At 31.5% G+C, this 23222-nt stretch overlaps 1 protein-coding gene across 2 annotated transcripts in view; it reads left to right on the top strand.

Annotated features, from left to right (window-relative positions):
* The window catches only part of LOC113392908 (AP2/ERF domain-containing protein PFD0985w-like), a 47596-nt gene that overhangs the window by 19102 nt on the left and 5272 nt on the right, over positions 1-23222 (top strand). The window contains exons 1-4 of one of the 2 annotated variants that reach the window (XM_026629532.2): positions 11440-11480; positions 18891-19017; positions 19479-19661; positions 22895-23115. In XM_026629532.2, coding sequence (XP_026485317.2) covers positions 18945-19017; positions 19479-19661; positions 22895-23115 — 477 coding nt within the window. In that variant the 5' untranslated portion in view covers positions 11440-11480; positions 18891-18944. Of the gene's footprint in view, positions 1-11439; positions 11481-18890; positions 19018-19478; positions 19662-22894; positions 23116-23222 lie in introns of those variants that run through there. The other variant, XM_026629534.2, reaches the window with a different exon arrangement.

The raw sequence follows: 23222 nt of genomic DNA, 5'->3' as shown, positions 1-23222 counted from the left end.
ATATAAACAAACTTTTAATTAATTTAAATTAATGCAAATTATATTTAAAACGCATCGCTAATTATTATTTTTGTACGTATTCAGCGCAATATATTGAATGATACGATTCCGCCTTTTCCCGCTTTTATTAAAATTATAATATATACGAGTAAAGAAGTTCAATTTTTTTTTGATCGGACTCATTCGGCAACGTCGGCGAGCGGTGGCACAGTTTATCGGTAACTTGCTGCGTTACCAACTGAATCGTGCTCCATCTTGCTAATCTTGTAATATTTTTAAGTTATTGTGATTTAATATTGAAAATACATTACTAACGTGAACGGCTAGACTTTTATTCCGAAGGTCCCTCACCCTCGCTATGCATATATTATGATTCAAAATAACTGCTAAATTTCTCACCGCTACTTCTTGATAGAATCTACATTCCAAATCAGTTTTCTAAAGTATCTCCAAATGTAATCTTCAAAAGCATTACAACCTGTTTTATTAATATAACATGTTATAAATTCTATTAAAAAAAAAGATTACTGTTGTAAAATGATGCAATGTATAGAATTAATATTTTCTCGTAATATCATAATGTACCCAACATACTAAATAATTGTAAAACAATGTTAACATGTAATTCATTAAATATTAACCAAACATCAAGGTAACGTAAGCTGTAATAGGTATTTTAAATATTTGAACAGCTATTAAGGTCAATGAACTTAGTTCAGTCTTTGGTCTCTGATCACATACATTTAGCAAACAATTTTGTCCTTAAATTAATACACCTACATAACTAACGATATTTAAGTTTAAGTTTATTGAGGAATAATATAAAATCATATATGAATATAAACATAAATATACATAATTTATTTACCGACAACTTCAACAATTATTATAATATTATCTTTCAGACAATTTACGCAAAATCTTAATAAATACATCTAAACCTTCCTCTTGAATCGATCCGTATTAAAACCATACAATATCCATTTGATAGTTTTGAGCCTATCGCATAAGTACAGATGCGGTAGGAGGGCTTTATTTTATATATACTAATATTTATACTGTCTTTCTGTCTGTCTTTATACTTTCTCTGTCTGTCTTTTACGCTTTCACAGCCAAACCACTAAACAGAATTTGATGATTATTTTTATAACCGACGACCAACCTCAAAAACACGAGCGAAGCCACCAGCTAAAATTAGTATACTATATTTAGATCAAGATCGTTCAATTTTATTCACTAACATTAATTTCGCTCTCATAAGTTATTTAATACATCCGGCTCGCGAGCCAAGAAAGTACATTATTACGTATAAAAGTTAACTATAATTTGAATTTTTGAATTTGTTTTCGTTCCTTTTAAATTATTATTTTAATAATAAAAATAGATATCTATGTATGTGTAGTTTTAAGTATAGCTCATTTGTTTTTATTTAGCACATACATGCCAATAAAGTAGAACGATATATTAATTTCGTTTAGTAATAAATTCAAACCAAACAATTTTTAGTCACCAATAGCCAATAGATTTAACGGATACGGTTACATCTAAATGGTCATAAAGACCAGATACTCGGTAGTAACGCTTTGTGCTAAGCCGTATTTGGCAGTATCTTCCCATCACATATTCTATCGACAGACCGCAATAGGGACTTAGTATCTTTGTGTTCCGGTCAGAAGGTTAAGTAAGTCAGTGTAACTACAGAGTCTAGGGATATAACATCTTAGTGCCAAAGGTTGGTAGCACATTGGCGTTGGAAGGAACGGTTAATATTTCTTACAGCGCCAATGTCTATAGACCACCACCTTCCTATATTATTTGAAATCAATACCAAGAGAATACAACAAAAAATTTGATAAAAATAAAAACGGATATGTCGATACGCGGCCGCATTGCGTCGTGAAGACTTCTGAATTTTTCAGGATTAAATATTAAACAACAAAACAGAAAAGAAATTGACAGATATGACTAGAGAAAGAAGATTTGTACAACTTGTAAGTTTCGTAATTAATTAATATTATACTAAGAAATAAAACAATATAGAAAGTCATGTTAAACTTGTTTCTCTAACATGAGATCCCCAATATCTTTAACCGCTTTTGGCCTCTCCTTGAATTGAGTTAAACTGGATACATTGTAACCATTATAAACAAACATACACAATACGACGTAATCTTGTTTTCTTTTCATATTTAGGGCAATTGTCTCTATTAATATTATAAATGCAAAACTGTTATTATTAGCGTGTCCTTCTATCACGCAGCAATGAAATAATGCGACGCGAACTCAAGAAGAACCATTACATTTAAAAAATTTAACATCAAAATCATTTATGTGCCTGCATTTTATTTTGACGACCCACGAACTATGTGGTCGAGTTGTGTGTACACCGGTTTTCATGGGTATGCCACTCCGAGGTCCCGGGTTCAATTCCCGGCCGAGTCGATATAGAAAAAGTTCATTAGTTTTCTATGTTGTCTTAGGTATGGGTGTTTGTGGTACCGTCGCTACTTCTGATTTTCCATAACACAAGTGCTTTAGCTACTTACATTGGGATCAGAGTAATGTCTGTGATGTTGTCCAATATGATTTATTTATATATCTACTATTATATAAATCCTATTAGTGTGTTTGAATCCATTAATAAAACTATCTACCAATCTCGAAGGCTTTTTTCCATAGATACAAATTTTGATAATTTTAAGTACCAAGGTCAAAATTTTATTATTAAAACCGGTTATCCGACAATGTTATATCCTAAAATATTATTCAATTATTACAGTTTTATAAAAACCATTTTATTATCGATTCCATAACCTATCTTAACAAATGGAATAATATCATTAACATATATTATACATATAAAATCTTAATCATAGCCTACTGATACTAGACTACCGCACATATTAGGAGAAGCGAGTTTTAATAGCAGTTAGTTTTGCAATATGCTCTTCGATAAAGTACGCATAATTCTATACATATAATAAAATTGGAGTGTCTGTTTGTAATATTAAAATAACCGCTTTTTAATAAATGCATATGTTTGTATACACGGTATATATACCAAAATAACATTTTTTTCAATTTTTGTCTGTCTGGCTGAATCGATTTTGACGGGACTTACACTGGCAGATAGTTGAAGTAATAAGGAGTAACTTATGCTAAAACAATAACTTTTTTGTTTAATTCAAACGCGCACGAAGTCGCGGACGAAGCTAGTATATATATAAAAAAAATATTTAATAAAACGTTACTATTATAACGATGGGCTTTTGACACCGGAAAAATAAAAGGGGCGTAGTTGCACGAGAAATCATAATAAAATGTATTATTCGTCAACAAAACAAATCATGTCATATAATCATATAACATAATATAGCTCGAACACGCAAAACCAATTTTATAATCGCATCAACTAAATTACAAACAACATTTCTTAGAAATTAAGTCATTTCGTTTGCAAAACAATTAATCAATTAAAACTGAAATTGTTAAAGCTAAATCAATTTGTGTTTATTCTATCGGAAAAATAATTAATTGTTTAATTTGAATAACGTTAATTATGTATTTAGTATGTTATGTTAACGATTTAATAAGATAACATTAGCTTCGTGTTCGAAGACGTCGTATGGCATCACGCCATAGTTGTACTAATTAAATTCTTCCATGAATAACTTTACCGTATTAAAAAATAATGTATTTATATATTGAGATCATGTTTGCTATATTGGTAGTAAAATATATCATTTGCACAGTACCAAATCAGTAAGCTGTTTCCGAGAAATCTGTGAACATTAAACCGATAAAAAAAAAGATGCGTGGAACTTAGAACGTCTTCCTTTTTTGAAATCGTATAAAAAGCACGATAATGGGACGACGGTAGAATATGGTGATCCCGTACAAGCGGACAAGGATATGTATTTCTACTGTAATTAGCGCAATACCTTTAAAGTACGTCGGGGAAAAACAGTTAGGACTAACTGCCTAGGACCATAAGTAAGTATGGAATAGTCTCCGTAAATAATGATCCATTCTGAAAATGTATTCACTGGTCAAAAGCTAAATTATTCATACGTACGATATTTACAAATGTTTACTTTTATCGTATTTTAATAACATACGGTACCAAAGCGACTCGCAACGGTCTTCTCACGGTTGTAATTTATAAAAAAAAAAAACAAAAAAGGGTAATGCTATTAATAACAAAATATTTAATAGCTTCTTCAATTAAGAGTTCGTCGTCATAGTTCAATGCAAACTTAACTTTTGCAACAAAAAAGATGAGATCGTGATGCTGCTTGGCATTAAAATGGAGGCACATTAAAATAATATAATTTAAATTGTAAATAAAATCATAAAACAACGACAAGAACAGCACGTCTGTAGAGAAATTATAATACATAAAAATATATATTAGTTTACTATGTAAAGTAATATGTTTTTTTATGTATAAGTATGTATAATATGTATATATAAGTATGTCATAAATTAGAATTATGTATTATATTTCTTTCCCCCGATTCAAAATCGGGGAATTTTTTTTTGGTACAGCCAGTCCGGTCCCCGTTTCACTTCTAACGATGTTATCGTTGTACAGAATTTGGAGACGATGATGATCTTCTAAAGTAACTAACATGTTAGTCAGGATAAGGAGAAAATTCACAAAGAAACAATAGCTTTTTAATAATTTATAATAGCGTGTTTCATTCAATGATTTTCTTCACAATAAACACGACTTGATTTTGAATACAAATTAATAACAAGAACATTCAGTAGTACTTGTCCAGGTTTGAACCTGCACTCTTTAGTTAAGGTTGACGCTGAACTGTCTCGCTCGAATATCAACCTTCAAGATGCAAATAAAAAAAAACCAATAAAAAGTTGAATTAACATGTTCTGAATACCGGATACTAATAAGAAATACTTACTTAATCTGAGATTCAATTAATTCAGAATACGATTGTTATCTAGAAGCGTCCTACCCAAAGTGATTTCACGCTACGTAGAATTAATTAATGTAAAAACGACTTATGTACAAAACTGAATTTATTTTCAGAAGTCTGTATAATTAGGCAAAGTCACATTCTATATTCAAATACTTTCTTAATGATTACCGAAATCTGATACCGATTCGAAAAAGAACAGAGAATATAAATCTACTTTCTCATTTAATGAAAGCCTCTTGTAATTTATATTATACATATTATATTATAGACGTCTTTTCTACTTACTATTGATGTTCTTTGTGTTATGCTTAAGATAAAAAAAATATATTTGATTCTTCGTTCGATTTTCAAATTAATTTCAAATTATTGCATGACATTCTATTACTTGGTGATCTTTGGTTTGGTGGCAGGGTTCTGTGCAAGCCCGTCTGGGTACCACCCACCCACCATATATTCTACTAAAAAAAATACTAAGCAGCAATACTTAGTATTTTTTTGTTCAGTTTGAAGGGTCAGAGAGTCAGAGTAACTACTGGTATAAGGGACATAAAATCTTAGCTCCCAAAGTTGGTCACAAGTTGGAACAACGGTGTTATAAAGAATGGTTAATATATCTTACAGCACTAATGTCTATGGGCGGTGGTGACCACTTACCATCAGGTGGCCCATTTGCCCTTCCGAATGCCTATACATTAAAAAAAATATATTAAATTTGCAAAAAGAATTTGAATATCATAAAAGAATCTCAAGTAAAATTAATTTTATAATACAGACAATTTTTAAATACTTTAAACGACAGCACGTAGTTGACCCAAATACGTAGAAAGCCTTGTAAACAGGTAAGAGCATTTACATCTTTGTGATAAGAATGTTGCATTTGCGCTTGCGCAGACATTAGTCAATTTTCTTTAATTAATTACTATCACAAAAATAAACCTGCCATATTTAGATCTACATAGATACTTGGTAGAACTTATTGCGCACTGGATTATTCGAAGCAATCTAGTAATCGAATTTAAAGCTGAAATAATGAAATGTAAATCTACTCTCCGACCGACAATCGTCCAAGCTACTCAAGGTTCCGAAAAGTTTCCAATTGAAAGACAGAGAAGAGGAAGCGCACCAAAACCCTGATCTAAAATACTTGATCCCATGAAGTAACGAAGATATCTTTTTCCAAGGAAGTTTTTTGTCATATGTGTCTCTGTATCGCGCACCATCAAGGCTGCGATTGAGTAAAATCAGGTATCGAAAGTCTTCACTTGCGCTTTATCATTCATTTCAATCATTGACAGATGTATGTAAAGCCGGTGATCTATACCTGAACTGTTACCAATCGTGTGGTGTGTGAAGGTATAGAGAATGTCCTAGTGTTTCGTACACTATGTCCTATATGACAAGTTGGCTAGTCTCAATAGAAATGGCTTAGGAGGAAATAATCAATAATATTGAATATCACATTCACGTAAATCTTTGATACTTTATTAAAGAGATTATATTTCGTGTAACGAAATCTACTTTCAAAATGCTTATTTTCCCAATAATCAAAATTACTTTCATTTGACGGTGTCATCGGATCAAATGATCAAATGTCATCGATGACATGAGACCTACTCGAAGATCGTATTACATTAAATATATTATTTCTATGTTGTTAGGGGAGAGAGGGTCAAGGTGATCTGCCTTCTGGATCTGATCTCAACTTTTCAGATAGCTGAGCTCTTTACTTATAGTTCACTTCTAAAAAGATAAAACAAATATCGGTACAACTTTTTTCTGAACATTTAACCTTGTGGCATATGGCACAATATATTTCGAATATAATATGACATCCGTTCGCCTCTTTTTATAATTTAAAATATTTTTTCTATAAAATATTGATCTGATGGCCCCTGTGGTTGGGACGCGTGCAATTTTATCGATGATTACGAGTTCAAGCCCAAGTCAGCACCACTGAATTTCCATGTAAATAATTTGTGTCATTAATTCATCTCATGCTTAGCATTAAAGGAAAACATCGTGAGAAAATCTACATGTGTTACAATGAAATTCTGCCACACGTGTTTCCACCAACCCGCATCGGAGCAACGCGGTGGAATTCGCGCCAACCCTTCTTATTAAAGGGAGAGTACTTAGAGTAGCAGTAGAAAATTTACTTAAGATAAAATTAGAATTATTCCCGCAAACAAAATATGGGACCAATCCATCGTGTCTGGTGTCTGCGCTGCCTTTACGTAGCAATAAAGATCTACTGTTTTCCGTGCAGTTAAATTTTCACGGAATGCAAGAAATTACGTAACATTTCTACAAATTGAAGTACTTTGTTTCTTATTTCATTGTTTTCTGGCTGTTTTATTAAATGTTAATTTTATACTTTTAAGAATGTAATTCTTGTCTTTATGTAGATTTATCATTTCGCCTACAGGAACAATAAGGCTCTGTGTAAAACTTTTAGATTGAAAAACAACCATTAAAAGAAAAAAAAATTGAGATCGCTCGGTCTCTATGTATGTTACGGTTTCCAGACTAGGCAAGCGCCGATTTTTTCTTGAGCTTATATTGCATGTGTACATCTCATGCTCGATGTTGAAGGTAAACTTATGAAAAATCCTGAGGAAACCTAAATGAAGTACGCCACATATGTATCCACCAATTTGCATCAGAGCGTATTGGAGATGATGCCATAGTCCAGTGTCGCCTTTACATAACCTGATCTCATTTTTACTTTACGTAACTATCGAATACAATAACCGATTCGATTTTAAAATAGCCTTGGCGCAGTAGCTATAAACGACAATATAATCACTACGTTTGGACATAAAGTATTTTTCACACAACTATTGTCATGCACTGTCATATTATGTTATTCCATTTTTGGATATACATGTGGCAGAATTTCACTGAAATAATACACATGATAGTTTCCTCATAATTTCACCGTCGATCACGAAATGAATTATAAACACGAATTAAGCACATGAAAATTCAGTGATGCTTGCATAGGTTTGATCCCGCAATCATCGATTAAGATGCACGCGTTCTACTGGACCATCTCGACTATGTAATAAATAAATACATAATGGAATAATATAGATCATACTATAAAGTTAGATTGTATTAAAAAACACAAGCCATAAATGTTTGAGTTACACATACATTGACAAATAAATAACAGTATAGAATACAAAAAAAAAAGAATTCGTCATTCGAATTTGTTCTCTATTTTAATACAATAAGTTCTATAATGGTTTGTATATTATTCAAACGTTTATGGTTGATGTGTGAAGAACATAAATCTAGATCGAACGTGACGGCAAGTGGAGATCAATTCGTCACGCACGGCGTTTTATGTGACTGCACAAAGTTTGAAGCTAATGATACGCTGTTTGTCTTTTTTGTCTTCTATTTTAAAACCAGTAGAAACTCATATAAAAAAAAATATATAGACTCTTAAAAAATAGATAAAGTAGGTGTAATAAATATTATATAAATAATTTCGTTTATACCAAAAACAGAGAAAAGGTTATTTTTCATTTTATATTATCCTAAAAATGTATGACCTAATCAAAAAGGAAGAAAAACACTGTCAAATAAAACAGATTGAAAATATGATTTATTACAAACTTACAATTTTTAACGTACGTTGCACCGTTCATGAAATATTTGCATAAACACGTTTATCAAGATGGTAGCGTTGTAAGAAAAGAAAACATAAATCCTATAATATTTGAGTTTTTAACATTTTAATTGATTATTATCTTTATATATTTTATAATTTAGACTTTCGTAACATAGTAATACTTTAAGCAAAACGGGTGATCATTCTCTTTTCCTTTGTATGATTTTATATATATTTTTTAAATTATTTAATATAATTTTAATTGAACTTCCAAGCAGAATATAAAAAATACTGTCTCCACACTCTTGCGGCGACGTCACAAACTTGATGCACCGCTGCGTACTGACCTGTTTATATAATAGAGCGGTGACCCCTGCTCATCTTATTTCGACCCTCGTGTTGCCTGTAAGATTCTTTCTCAGTAGATGTTTAACAATTAAGAAAATACCTATTACATATTGTACCTATTGGTCAAGTTAAATTCGAAAATTTTCTCAGAAGAACTCCTGTAAATGTCCTACGAAAGATTGCATTTCTTCTGTACTGTAATCGGTACAACATTAATATGTTTGGAGGCAATTCTGCTTGATTGGCGAATATCATAATTATACAAGCCAAGCTACTGAGTATTATAACCTGTAAATGCCACAGACTGGGCTTGTTCTCCACTGGGAGCTCGACACTACTCCTCTTCGAGTTGATTTATAAATGTAGCACTCTCATCTGCCACAGGTTTCCTAACAATGTTTTCCTTCAACGCTGAAGTCAAGGTAAAAAGTCAACTCAATCTAAAAAAAAAGTCTTAGCTTTGTTGCATTTCATCCACTGACCTTCGGTTATGAATCATTATATATGCGTGCGTTCATTATATATTATATATGAGTAATATGTTTTAGAGACAACAATTTAAAATATGTTAAGCCGCTTGATTGTGTTATTGTAGATAAGTATGTAATTATTGTTTTATCTTCCCGTATCTATGTAATAAGTGTTTTGGAGATCGATATATATGTAACCTACTACAGCTATCATTAGCATTATGAGAAAATAAACAATTTTGCAAATATTTGATTTTGCAGATATTTTTAACTTTGCCTTATGGTAAATAGAAATCATGAATTACAAAAAGATTGAAGGATGTGGTTTTTTTAAACAATACAAAATAATTAAAAGTCCAAATACAAACGAAGATGCGGGCGATAATTAGTTTTCCATAAAAGTCACTACTGATTTTCTTGTGTATCACTGTGGAATATTTATCGCGCACTGGTACTATTATTTATATCTGTATATAACGATTTAAAAGGGCAAGTCCGATCAGAGAACTCGAAATCAAAAATTAGAGAACAGACGACCCCTTAGAAGATTAGAGAAAAACGTTTCGTACTTTGCATTTGCATCGCTTCAAAATGGTTTAAGTTACATTGTTTTACTTTGTATAAAAAAAAAAAAAGATTTCTAATAGAAGTCATAGATATATAGAATTAATTAGTTTTTCAGTTTCTAGCAATAACATAACAAATAATGATTACTCGGTAATTAAAAATAGTTGCCGTTTTTAAAATTGCCACATCCAAAACTTATATCAGTACTTAATATTGCCTCTATATTTTATTTTCTGCCCATAAATAGCTAACCACTAATTTTTTGTTTATAATTATGGATTTATATAATGAGTTATTTTTATCAGGAAGTGTTCCACTTTCATTGCAACAACTCTACAAATATCAGTCTTGTACAAAGCATTATCGATAGATTAATTTTAATCAGTTCGATTGTTAAGTGAATGCTTGTCGCCTTTATTTACCTTCATTCATAAAGTTTTAAAGCATTTTAAAAAGTGTTTCGTCATCAATATCATATCAAAATGAAGAAAGCCGAGATGGCCCAAGTGGTTAGAACGCCTGCGTCTTAACCGATGATTGCGGGTTCAAACCCAGGCAAGCACCACTGAATTTTCATTTGCTTAATTTGTGTTTAATTCATCTCTTGCTCGGAGGTGAAGGAAAACATCGTGAGGAAACTTGCTTGTGTCTAATTTCAACGAAATTCTGCCACATGTGTATCCAACTCGCATTGGAGCAGCGTGGTGGAATATGCTCAAACCTTCTACTTAAAGGGAGAAGAGGCCTTAGCCCAGCACTAGGAAATTTACAGGCTGTTATTGATGTAATGTTGTTATAATATCAATGTAAATTTATATATATATATATATATAAATAAATTTCTATGTAATTTGTGTCTGGTATATGTTTTGTAAAAAGCATCGATGAATTTCTTGTGAACTTAATCAAACATAATAATGCAATTATAGGGAAGGGAAAATAGTAGGGGAGGGTAGAAGGGGTACTTAATTTTATTCTCTGCATTTGCATGTAAAAAGATCCTATAAATGTTAGCACCAGTTCTCTGTTTGTGATGTATAAATATCATTAATATTTATTCTATTCTTTGTATTTCATTTCAAATAAAAATATTATATTTATATAGTTTATGAAATAATCATAATTTATATTATTTTAGTTTTACATTGGCAGTTCTGCCAAAACGAACTTACAACGGAACTGAAATTAATTTGATTGAGTTAATATGAATACGTTACATTAAAGCCTAACAAAATATATTAAAAAAAATCAACTTCAAATATAACGAAATTAATAAAATTATGTAAACAAAATGTCATTATATTATTAATAGATGTTGACAATTATTTACAAATACGTTTTTTTTTGTAATTTAATATTGATAATTTTTATTCTAGTAAAGTGTCAATATATGTCTTAACGCTTGGAAATAAAGGACTTAAGAAACGCTCATATCACAAGGTAGTTACTGATAGTATTCTTATAAAAAACAATAGATAATGCATGTAATTTTATCACCAGTCGTCTCCCCGCCTGTGTGTGAACTGTGTCTAAGTAATCATTAATAGTATCAAATAATTAATAATTATTATTATTACGGGAATACGTGAAAACATTTCTTAATAATTGTGGCAGTTTTCATAATAAAATAATATAAAATTCTCGGTAATACGAACGGGATTTTAAATAAAGGAAAATGTCATGTAAAATATAATCAAAAGTGAAAATATTTTATATTATTAATATATTTAAACAAAAAACGACTTAATATAAACATAAAGTAAAACGGTTGATGGGTGAGTTTAAAACAAACGCATAGAATTGTTTTATAAACATTAAGCATGATTCAAACAATATTAATAAGGAATTAATAAAATTCACTAAAAACAATAATTTAGATTAATATCAAATAGGGACCTACTGATAAAATAAATTTATCCAAATTCAAACATTTAATTAAAAATAAAAAATAAAATGATTTTTTTTTAACTTATGAGCGTCTTTGCATGGATTGAAATATATTTTTCTAGAACAAATACAATGATTATACCGTTAAGCTATAATGTGGATTATTAATTATAAAAAAATTGTTAATTCTCAATCGAACGTCTAGCAGAGGTAAGGTAATACTTTTAATTTCGACTCAATTTGCGTTCCAACAGATTTTTGCATTGATAAGACATTTTGATGTAAGTTTTACCTAGATTTTAGACTAGTGGTACCAAAAATTACACTTATACTTTCAAATTATAGTTTGAATAAATAATAATATTAATTCAATGAAATACTCATATGTTTGATAAGATTATAAGAGCTAATTATTTAAAATACTTGAATATATCTTAGTATGAGTTAGGATTACATACAATAATTACACATTTCTTCAATATTCATAGTTTCAGAGATATGTTGAAAGATATAACACGTGCGCTATCTCCAATATATTTTTACTAATATACTGACTTACATTACGCCTTTATACGTTTCTCGTAATGATGCATAACTTGTATTCCGTAAACGTAGCAATGATTTAATTTCAATACACAGTATTGAAAAATTCGACGTAATTTTTTTATAAGAAATATCTGACTATTTAAACGTCTATAACGCATAAATTAACTAAGAGAACGTAAACGCCACAATGTGACAGTGTTGATCTAAGGCTGTTTAGAGATATTTTTTTAAATCGTGGTACGCGGATATTCCACTTGGGTCACCTGATAATAAATGAAGAGCTGCCCATAGACGTTGTGAGTTATTCCTCATATTACCAATGCTCCCCAAACTTTAGAGCTATAATGTTATGTCCCTAGTGCCTGTACACTCAGTCGTCCTTAAAACCGTACGACAGTATTAAAAATTGCTGTTTGATGGTAGAATATATATTGAGTGTAAGATACCTACCCAAACGTCCCTGACCACCAAGAGAAATTGTACAAAACCCTACAACCAAGTTTTTGATATTGCTCCGAGTCACCGCGGGACAAGGTTATACAAATGTGTATTTTCTCGCGATATATGAAGGAAACTTCACCAACAAGCGAAAGGTGAATTATAAAATCAAACAAAACATACGAAAATTAATTGGTGCCATTTCAGATTTAAATATTCACTTATTGATAAATGGAGATGATCAGACAAAAGAAAAAATGACTTATTGTTTTTCCAACAATTTACAGATCATTTTAGGCATTATTTCGGCTTAGTAATCAATTCATTCTCATATAAAAAGTGGAGAGCTTATCATGTAGAAAGCAGCTCTCACTAAACCTCTAATGAATCATTTGTTTTTTTTCGGTCCGATCATTTATCAAACTACAGGCTGTGTAGGTACTCATGGTTTACATGAAATAGATATGCATATTATATATTTACAAGAATACATTATTACGCAGGTGAAACCACAGAACTACTTATCAGTTATAGCTGTTACTGTAACTTCAGACTAAGACTCGAAATAATTGTTAAGAATGTTTATCATTTATTATAATCTATAAAGCTATAAACAAAATTCCAAAAATAGTTTATTGTTCTGCAAGTAAGCGTTTAAATATTAATTTTAAATTTATAATTTCATTGTGAATGTAAATCGTTGAAGTCAGTAATGTTTTTAATTAGAACATAAATATAAACATAATGATGTCTCGTAACATTTTTAGTTCTTATAAAAATAATACGCGGAACATTTTTAGGTAAAAAATATGCGTTCATATAACGAAAACCTGCGGCCTTGAAACGTAAATCTCGTTATCGTAACGATAAGAATGAGATACAGCGCATGTTCATGAACCTAAAACATTTATTTTATTTATATATATACTAGCTGAATCTGCGGCTTTACACGCGCGAAATTTTCTAAATCACAAACTTTCAACCCATTTTTACCCCCTTAGGCGTGGAGTTTCGTAAAATCCGAAAATTCTTGGCGGATATCTGCACCATATAAGGACCCTACCTGCCAAATTTAAAGTTTGTAAGCGTTATAGTTTCTGAGATTTCGTGATTAATCAGTGAGTTGTATTTCGCTTTTATACATATAGATCTGAAGTCCGCGTATATTTCTAATAAGAATATTCGTTTATGATTATTGGTCTAAGATGTTACCTTATTCAGTTGAATTCAAACGTAACCTAATTTATAAAAGGCTTCCAATCCAATGCCTCAAAATAGTATAGGCCTATTGATGTCTCTTCATTCGTATCGGATTGCCATTCTGAACAATAAAAGTGAGGGAAAAGAATTCCTGTATCTTTGCGTGCTTTAGTACTATAAGATGTATCTCCTGCGTAACTAGTAGGTTAGTCTTTGTTAACACCCAATATTGGTAAGGAGAGATGTTCTCCTCGTCATCAGTAATTATTTATATATAACTTTCTATTTATGTATTAATATTGGTCAATTGTTATATAATTTAAAATAACGTACAACCTGAAGGTGATCTGTCATCTTCGACACTATCTTAACGGCGTATAATCTGGATTATTTACTACTATATGGTACTATAAACCTAAAGTACTCATACATAAGGAATATTATGTATTACACGTATTCTTCCGTATCAAATATCAGATTAACCTTGAAAATGCCTGCACAAGTTAAAGGACACGTTAAGATACACTAATCTTAAAATGCGCCATAATATTGTAATTCCAAATGAAGCGCAGGCGCAGGTACAATATTTTATAAATGTCATTATTAGATATATCACATCAATGAAAGTACCAGAGTAATCCCACTTTAATCGTAATTTATATCTCGATTTCCTTTTTTTTTATATATATATGAATTAGGCGGTCGGGCTAACCAGTCACCTGATGGTAAATCATCACGGTCCATAGACATTGGCGCCATGAGAAATTGTAACCACTTGTTACATCTAGTGAACTAAGTTGTGATGTGACTTGTGCTACAGGAATACTCGCAATAACACTTAGCTAACTCACCCTTAAATTGGGAACACAACAATACAAAGTATTACTGCTGAAGGTACCTACCCAAACGGCCTTGACCACCAACCAATATCACATTGGCTGAAATAAATATATTTAGCCTTTACTTTCCGGCAATCAAATTAATTTCTAATTATATAATATTAAGGCTGAGATGGGCCAAGATTTAGAGCAAAAATCGGAGCCGCCGAGAGTCAAAAATGCTGTTTTAAGAAAACACACGCAGTAAATATAATATATAGCCGCCAAACCCTAGTACCCTACAAAGGGTAAAAGATTGTATTTATTTATTTCACCTTTCCAGAAGCGTTTCTAATATTTGGTGTTTTATTCGAATGAATCAGAAAAATCTTTTAAAGTCTGTTACTTTATTTCATTTCGTTCGCTCGTTTTTAATGTTATTAAACACACTATACTTGTGTTAAGCTCTTTAGGTTTAATTCGTAATCTTGTGTTAGGATTCTCATCCTCTATTTTCGTGTGATAGCTCTGATGAGAAATAGTTGTTTTAACAAATGATTCTTTCAGATCAGATTCTTTCAAAGATAAAAAAAGTGTGAGAATTGAATTATCAATGTGAACTTGCCCTAAATAGGGGACCTTGTTTTGGATAAAAAATTACTCTCATAATTCAGGGAAAATTCCGAAAAAATACAATGTCTTAGATCTTCTTATTGTTCAAAGATTAGTACATTATTTACAATATTTTATGAAGAATCTTTTATTAAATTCTTAAACTCTTATAAGAATATCAATAGAAAGTAGGTATTTCAGTTTCAATTAAATTTTTAACATTATATAGACGTACTAGCTGTTATCCGCGGCTTTGCCCGCGTAGAATATGAATATATTTACAAATTAACTTAAAATGTTACGTTAATGTAATACCTCTTTGTATACCACATTGGTGTGTATTTCAGCCCTTAGGGTAGAATATCCATAAACGCTTAAATGCGAATCAACTCATATTTAATCGGTAGCCCAAAAATAAAGTTTAATATTTTTAGCTTAAAAAATGACGACTTCCATAAAAACTTACAACCCTTATTCCATCCCCTTAGTGGTAGAATATCAAAAAACACTTAAATACGTATTTACTCATTTTTAATCAGTATCCCAAAAATAAAGTTTCATGTTTGTTACTTAAAAAATGGCTGACTCCCATAAAAATTTTCAACCCTTATTTAACGCCCTTAATGGTAGATTATCTAGAAACGTTTAAATACGTATCTACTAATTTTTTATCAGTATCCCAAAAATAAGTTTTCATGTTTCAATCTTAAAAATGACGGACTTCTATACAAACTTTCAACCCTTATATCACCCCCGTAGGGGTAGAATATGCAGAAACACTTAAATAAGTATCTACTCCTTTTTAATCAGTATCCCAAAAATAAAGTTTCATGTTTCTAACTTTAAAAAATCCATACGAACGTTCAACCCCTATTTCACCCATTTAGGGGTAGAATATCCAAAATTCCCTCCCGAGTGGGTGTCATGATATGTTATTTTATAAGTGTACAGCCTAAAATATAAGTTTTAAAAATTCTAGTTCTAAAAATTCTAAACATGACAATACTTTCAACAACTTACAACCTTTCATCCCCCTTTTCAACCCTTTACAGCACTTTTTTCCAAATAAAAAGCCTATGTCCTTTCTCAGGCTCTAGACTATTTGTGTACCAAATTTCATTTAAATCGGTCCAGTAGTTTTGGCGTGAAAGCGAGACAGACAGTCAGACAGACAAAGTTACTTTCGCATTTATAATATTAGTATGGAAGTATGGATTGTTATTTCAATCGCTAGAGAGCTCCGATAATAACCGCGTCCGATCGCTGCTAAATTCAAAGTGCTACAGGGAGGGAGAACCGCGGCCTCCGATGCGCCTATAGCACGCTCCCGCCGCCCCGGCCGGCCGGTACCACCGCAAACGCTACGTTCCGCAATTTTTAAAACTGTAATATCTTCGAAAATATTCATTTAAATCATATGCTGTAAAGGACCATATAGATCAATATTAAATCAACAATGTATTTAAGGTATTTCATTGGATAAGGATTAATGCTATATTGCTTAAAATCGCTTCGAAAATAAGCCATTATTTATCGTAAAAAGTAAACGATAAAAAATGTTTATTGTGGGTTATCTTTAAGAGATAGATATATACCACCGCGGACTTTTTTATAGACATTTTTGAGGTGTACAATTCTGTAGTACATTATTTTGATCTATCTAGTAGGATTCAGCCAGCGTTTACAATGTAAGCGCAAAAAAATTATAAATTTACGACATCACATTAGAAACTTTTAAAATTATTAGTGTTACTTAACTATATTGTCTATGTATTATATACAAAAACCTTCCTCTCGAATCACTCTATCAATTTAAAAAAACCGCATCAAAATCCGTTGCGTAGTTTTAAAGATTTAAACGTACAAAGGGACATACGGACAGAGAAAGCGACTTTGTTTTATACTATGTAAAAATTTAATACGTTAATAACACAAATAGTGTTATATTTTGATTATTCGCTCGATAAACGCATTTTCTCGTTTCTCCCGCATGAATCGGAAGGTATCTTGAACTCATACCCACTAAAAACCAATGGTACCATCTCTGTCTCGATATGAGTGTCACAAGATCGCTCGCGCATGCTACCGTGAAGCCTCGACAGTAGGCTCACTTATAAGAACCTCCAATCTAGAGAGTACCCGGAATGCATATCCAGGGGATCTCTGTAGAGACGATCACGGTAACGATTTTTCCCAGAACACTTCTATTCCTATCGATATAATTAAATTAATCAATATCAAATTACCCAAGTCTGGCTTAGGCTTTAAACATTATCTTTAAGACGAGTAACAATGCAGATTCCCAGAACTGTAATGAATTATGAAAACTAAAAAACTGTATCTGAGAAACCTTTTGAAGCATATTATTCTCGTCTTAATTAAACGAAACGACTTAAAGCAACTATTACGCATTATTTTTGTAGAGCAATGCTCCCCATATTTTTCAATTATTTATTTTTATTAACCCAATCAATTTCTACGTAAAACTGCTGTTTTAAACATGTTTTTTTATAACAATACCCTCGGTATAAACAATAGCACTTTAGAATTTCAGTGCAAAAAATCACTAGAAGGCTAACAAGCAAAACGACTCCTTACGCTGTTATTTCATAGTAGAATACAATGTTGTAAAAGCAATATAAATATTACGCCTTAAAAGTAAACATGGCGTTCCATTTACTAATCTTGGCACTTGAGAAAGTGTTTTCCTTTATCTGTGACATTCATCATAGATAAAATATGTTATATATTGGATATACAACCAATACAGATATAAAATTAATCAATTTGTAAATAAAACCTTCAAAAACTTGTCGCTTCAGCGCGACGATGAAAGAACAAGTGTTGTATTAATATTGTGATTCATTGAAAATTATCGTCGTTATCAACGTGTAGGTTTCAGATATTATGTACAAACTATGACATCAGAAACGTGCTTTATTATTGCACACGAAAGTATTTGTTAACTGCACGCGATAGAGTTTAAAATACAACACCCAGTTTGTCGTCTCTCACTGCGTTCAGTGCTGTAAGATTAGATTAGTATGTTTACGGGACGGTTAATGAAATTGGACATTGCTTTAGTGATCTCGTTCGGACGTTTATCTGAACACGCTGTAAGAGAAGAGATTTTTTACGAAGCATCGCCAAATTAAGAAATTAAGTAACAATTGGATTTGTTGTCAATTTTATGGTCTTTGATAATTATTTCCGTAAGTAAACTCAGTACAGTCATTTTTATATTATTTTATTTAATACCTCATTGTAACTTCAAAACTATATTTTGAAATTTAATATTACAAAATCAAAATAAACAGCAATTAAATATAAGAAATTACCTCTAAATTAAAATAAATAACCTAACTTTATTTACAAAACTATAAAACTGCCACGAATTGTTAGCGCATATTCATACCGTGGTTTTAACTATATTTGTTTATAGTGGCTCAGGGTTAAAATGGGTAGGAAACACTAACGAATAACAAAAATTATAAAAATGTCAGACAGTGTCGAAGAATTGTCGAAAGAATACGAGGAAAATGTCTTGGGGAAACACGAAAGGAGTATTGGTTGGTATTGTTTGAAAAAATAATTATATCGAGTTTCAAAACAATTGAGCAAAATATTTAAGTTACAAATTATCCATCCTAACTAATTTACCACAAGGCCCTCTTCTAAAGTCCAAGAGCCAAAAAGTTACCTGGTGACTAACTTTCGCATCCGACCTGACTAGGATCTCATGTTTGAAAATGTATATAAACATAAATATGCATTAAGATATTATATTAAGAATACTCTTTGATACAACTGTTTCTTCAAATGGCTGCTGCAATAACGATAGTAGATGCGATCTACATTATAAATATGTTGATGAGTGTGTGTTTGTGGTAGCTGTTCCTCCTATTCCTAGACCAAGATTTCCTAGCTATGTAATCGTCGGATTAATAGTGCATAAGAATTAGCAACCGACAATTTTAATAATGTAATAAGATCATTTTTTTATGTTCAAATGTTTTTTTTTTTATTACAGGGTTGTTTCCAATCCCCGAGTACCCCGAGTTCGAAGGACAGCGCGGCATGTGGTCTACCGCGCTGGACGTCATATTGACGACTCTACGCTACCTCGCACCGGCTACCTTGCTCACGCTTTTCTGGGGACAGCAAAGCTTCTTGTTCAAGTTACTAAAGTATATCGACTCTGCTTTCAGAGCATGTAAGTAAATGTAAATACTCTAAATGTCGTACTTTGCACTGAGCAAAGATTAAAAATATAGATAAACTTGCTTCACCACGATGCTTTCAAGTGCGGACCGAGAATCCGGAATTCATAGGTCACGACACACGTTCATAAAAATAGGAATTGAACGAGAATTAAACCCTAAAAATTAAAATTAAAATAGACGCTGCGACATGCAATATTTTCCACGCTAAGGCGTCTAAACATTCGGTTGATAGCAAGTATGTTATACATAAATAACTCCAAATGTCTGAAATATAATGAACCAGGGCGCCAATACTACTGAATAATTGTCACGTTTTTTGCAATCGAATCACAACAGACTTGTTGCCGGTCAAACCTTTTCCTATTCTACTAACACAACAATCAAGTTGCGATATGGTCGAAGTTGGTGATAGAGCTTTGTGCAAGCCCGCCTGGGTAGGTACCACCCACTCATCAGATATTCTACTGCCGAACATCAGTACTCAGTATTGTTGTGTTCCGGTTTGAAGGATGAGTAAGCCAGTGTAACTACAGACACAAGGGACATAACATCTTAGTTCCCAAGGTTGGTGGCTCGTCCACCTAACTATGTATAAAAAAAAGTGATAGGAATATAATCGGAGTTATTAAAATTGGCCCCTGTTCACCAATAAGAACATAAAACATTCATTACTTTTATAATTGTATGCATTGTTATACCTACTTGTTAATTTCTCATACGTTTTTTGTGCAAATCAAATAAAAGTCCCTCAAAATCTTTGGCGACGACCGCGCCCGGTGCTCCTCTGTGTATTGGATATAAATGACGCAGAATATCTCGCACTGTTTTTCTAGTCCATAAAGCTACATGGTCGTACCTATATAATTTACTATACTAAAGATTTTGTACAAAGAAAAGTTACTGGTACTAGTGCAAGATTTAGCTTATCTTCGACGGAGCCGCGTGTTCTCTGGTCCATGTCACCTCGGTAAATAGTAAATAGCGCTTAATGACCATGAATGTTGTTAATTAGTTAAACCTATGTAAGACACAGCCGTCTTTTTAACCTTTTAAAATTATATGGCTTCGTGTTCGAAGTAAAATATAAAAGGTAAATCATGTCTCTTATGGAAGTCTAGAAATTTTAAACACAGAACATTTCGATTACCTATTTAAGTTTTTCCTTTACATTACGCTATTAAATTTACTTAATAATATTTTTAAAAGACTAAGTGATCTGCAATGTATAGCTTAATAATAAAATAATATTTAAATTTGTAAATAGAACTATCATATTTATTTTAGTGCATTTTTTTCTATCAAACAAAATAAACTCAAAATGCGCTTTGAAAAAAAAACAAGTTACAACTAAATTTAGGTTTGGATGTAAATTTAGTTAACTAACGCCAGTTCCGACTGGACGCTCTAGCGCCACAAATCCTAACTACAAACATAACTTAATGGCCACTATTTCCGATTACAATGGCTGTTGGAGTACAGACAAATAAACAACACTTTGACCTTGAATTAAAATGATATAATCGGTCGAGATCTAAATAATCTATGGAATTCACTGAATTGAAAAAATTACGTTTGAATGTCATCGCAGTTGTTACCGAAACTTTGGAATTCAAATTAAAGTAGGCATAAGCATTAAATGGATTAGCGAAATATAAATATATATTGTTCATGACCTAATTCAAACATTATAAAATTGTGGTGCATAATGACTAGAATTGTGCAAGGTCTTTTAGTTTCTTTTTTTCATAATCCTGCCGTTGAAATATACTACGATACACAACATGTACTTGCAACGTCCTCGAATACATTAAGACGTAACTACTAATTTTCTTACAGATTCTTAACGTCTCACAGATCTGATATAGATATGTTTATTTTAATTTTAAATTTCTTACGCGAAACGTACTATAAACGTTATTCTAAACCTGAACCAAGAAACAAAATTCAATGTTTACTTATGTTTTGAATTCCAACTTACCTTCTACAATATGTTTGTCTTGAATATTCAAAGGGATATAATTATTTCATGAAGCAAAGTACTCGCTAGGTAAACAGTTTCATACATGACTAATTCAATCTTAATACTCCGTTACGTAATTTATGACGCATATTAATCGTAATCTGATACATCCGTTGCAATATAATTCAATGTAACAATAAAATATAATAGATTGAGAGAAACTTACAATTTAAAAAACACACATAGAAATCAGTATTGATATTCTGTAGAAACAAAATCGAAATTCATTGCAGAACACGATCGTGAATTGTCGTGTGATATAGCATTTAAAGGATACATTGTAGTAGTAAACATTTCACAAGTGAGATTGGAAGTTAATTTAATACTTAGTATTTTTGCTAACATTGCCCACGTCGATTTCTAATAATTTATTCGATTAAAGCTTGTTAATATTAACAAATAAAAAAAAAAACACTATTGGTTAGTTAGGTTGATAAAGAGCTAAGGAGCTGGACTCTATCAAATTGATACGTCATTTTCAGAATTATACTCGCACCTGTTCCTAAAAATCTGAGCAGTCAATTTTGGTGTTTATTTATTTGAAAATTTTAACTTTAATCTTATTTATCTAATCAATAAAACTTATTAAAAATAATCTAAAATAGATTTTTTTATAACAAACAAAACGAATACCTTACCTGCGTAATTACTGCGTATTCGCCATTAAATGCAATCCAAAAACTCTTTACTGTAGAAACTTTCCCGCATAAACGACCTACACATGACAAGATCTCACAGGTTATTTTAGAACCAAATCAATTCTACTTTTCAATTTATTGCTTTTCGGACAAAGATACCTTGACTGTCAATATTGGCAAATTTGCCGAATACTACAACAGGTTATAAAAGTAATTAATTTTAATGGTGACCCTTTTCGATACTGAAAATTATTAAATATAAAATTGATAATCCTATGTTTGAATGAAACATGAATTAACGTCCTGTGAAATTACTGTTTATTAATATAGCTGTTTATAATGTATATGATATAACGGCCTCCTGTTAATTGGTTTACAAAGAGTATTGGAGCTTATACCACAACACAATGCTTAAATTCTATATGCTCTACTGCTCTTATTTGTTTTATATATAAGTGTCAGAAATTCTCCCAACGATAGACTTCCCCATAATGTTTTCCTTCACGAGATAATGTAATATTCAGTACCGCTTACGGATATAAAGTTATAATTTATTTAATTACAGTAATATTTTCCAACGAGGAGCAAAAACAATCAATTTTACAATGGCTGGGAGAGGCTGGACCAGTGAGGGTCGAGAATCTAGAAGTGGTCTGGCGGCACGGTTGGATAGTTTGTGGAGTGCTGGACACAGCACTCCCCGGCGCATGCGCTGGACATCCTCCAACAAGACTTACATTGAAACACGCACAGGCGATAGCTGATCACTACCTCGGTGTTGAGCCGGTTAGTAAAACATTTTTATAATTAATAATAATTGTAAAAATTACGTATCAAATTTACAATATTATTTTTTAATGCTATTAATCTTTACTGAAATACATATTTGAATA

This window comes from Vanessa tameamea, chromosome 12 (genome assembly GCF_037043105.1).
Source record: "Vanessa tameamea isolate UH-Manoa-2023 chromosome 12, ilVanTame1 primary haplotype, whole genome shotgun sequence".
Lineage (NCBI taxonomy): Eukaryota > Metazoa > Arthropoda > Insecta > Lepidoptera > Nymphalidae > Vanessa > Vanessa tameamea.
Note: the sequence above shows the minus strand (reverse complement) of the source record. Positions and strands in the feature narration are given on the sequence as shown.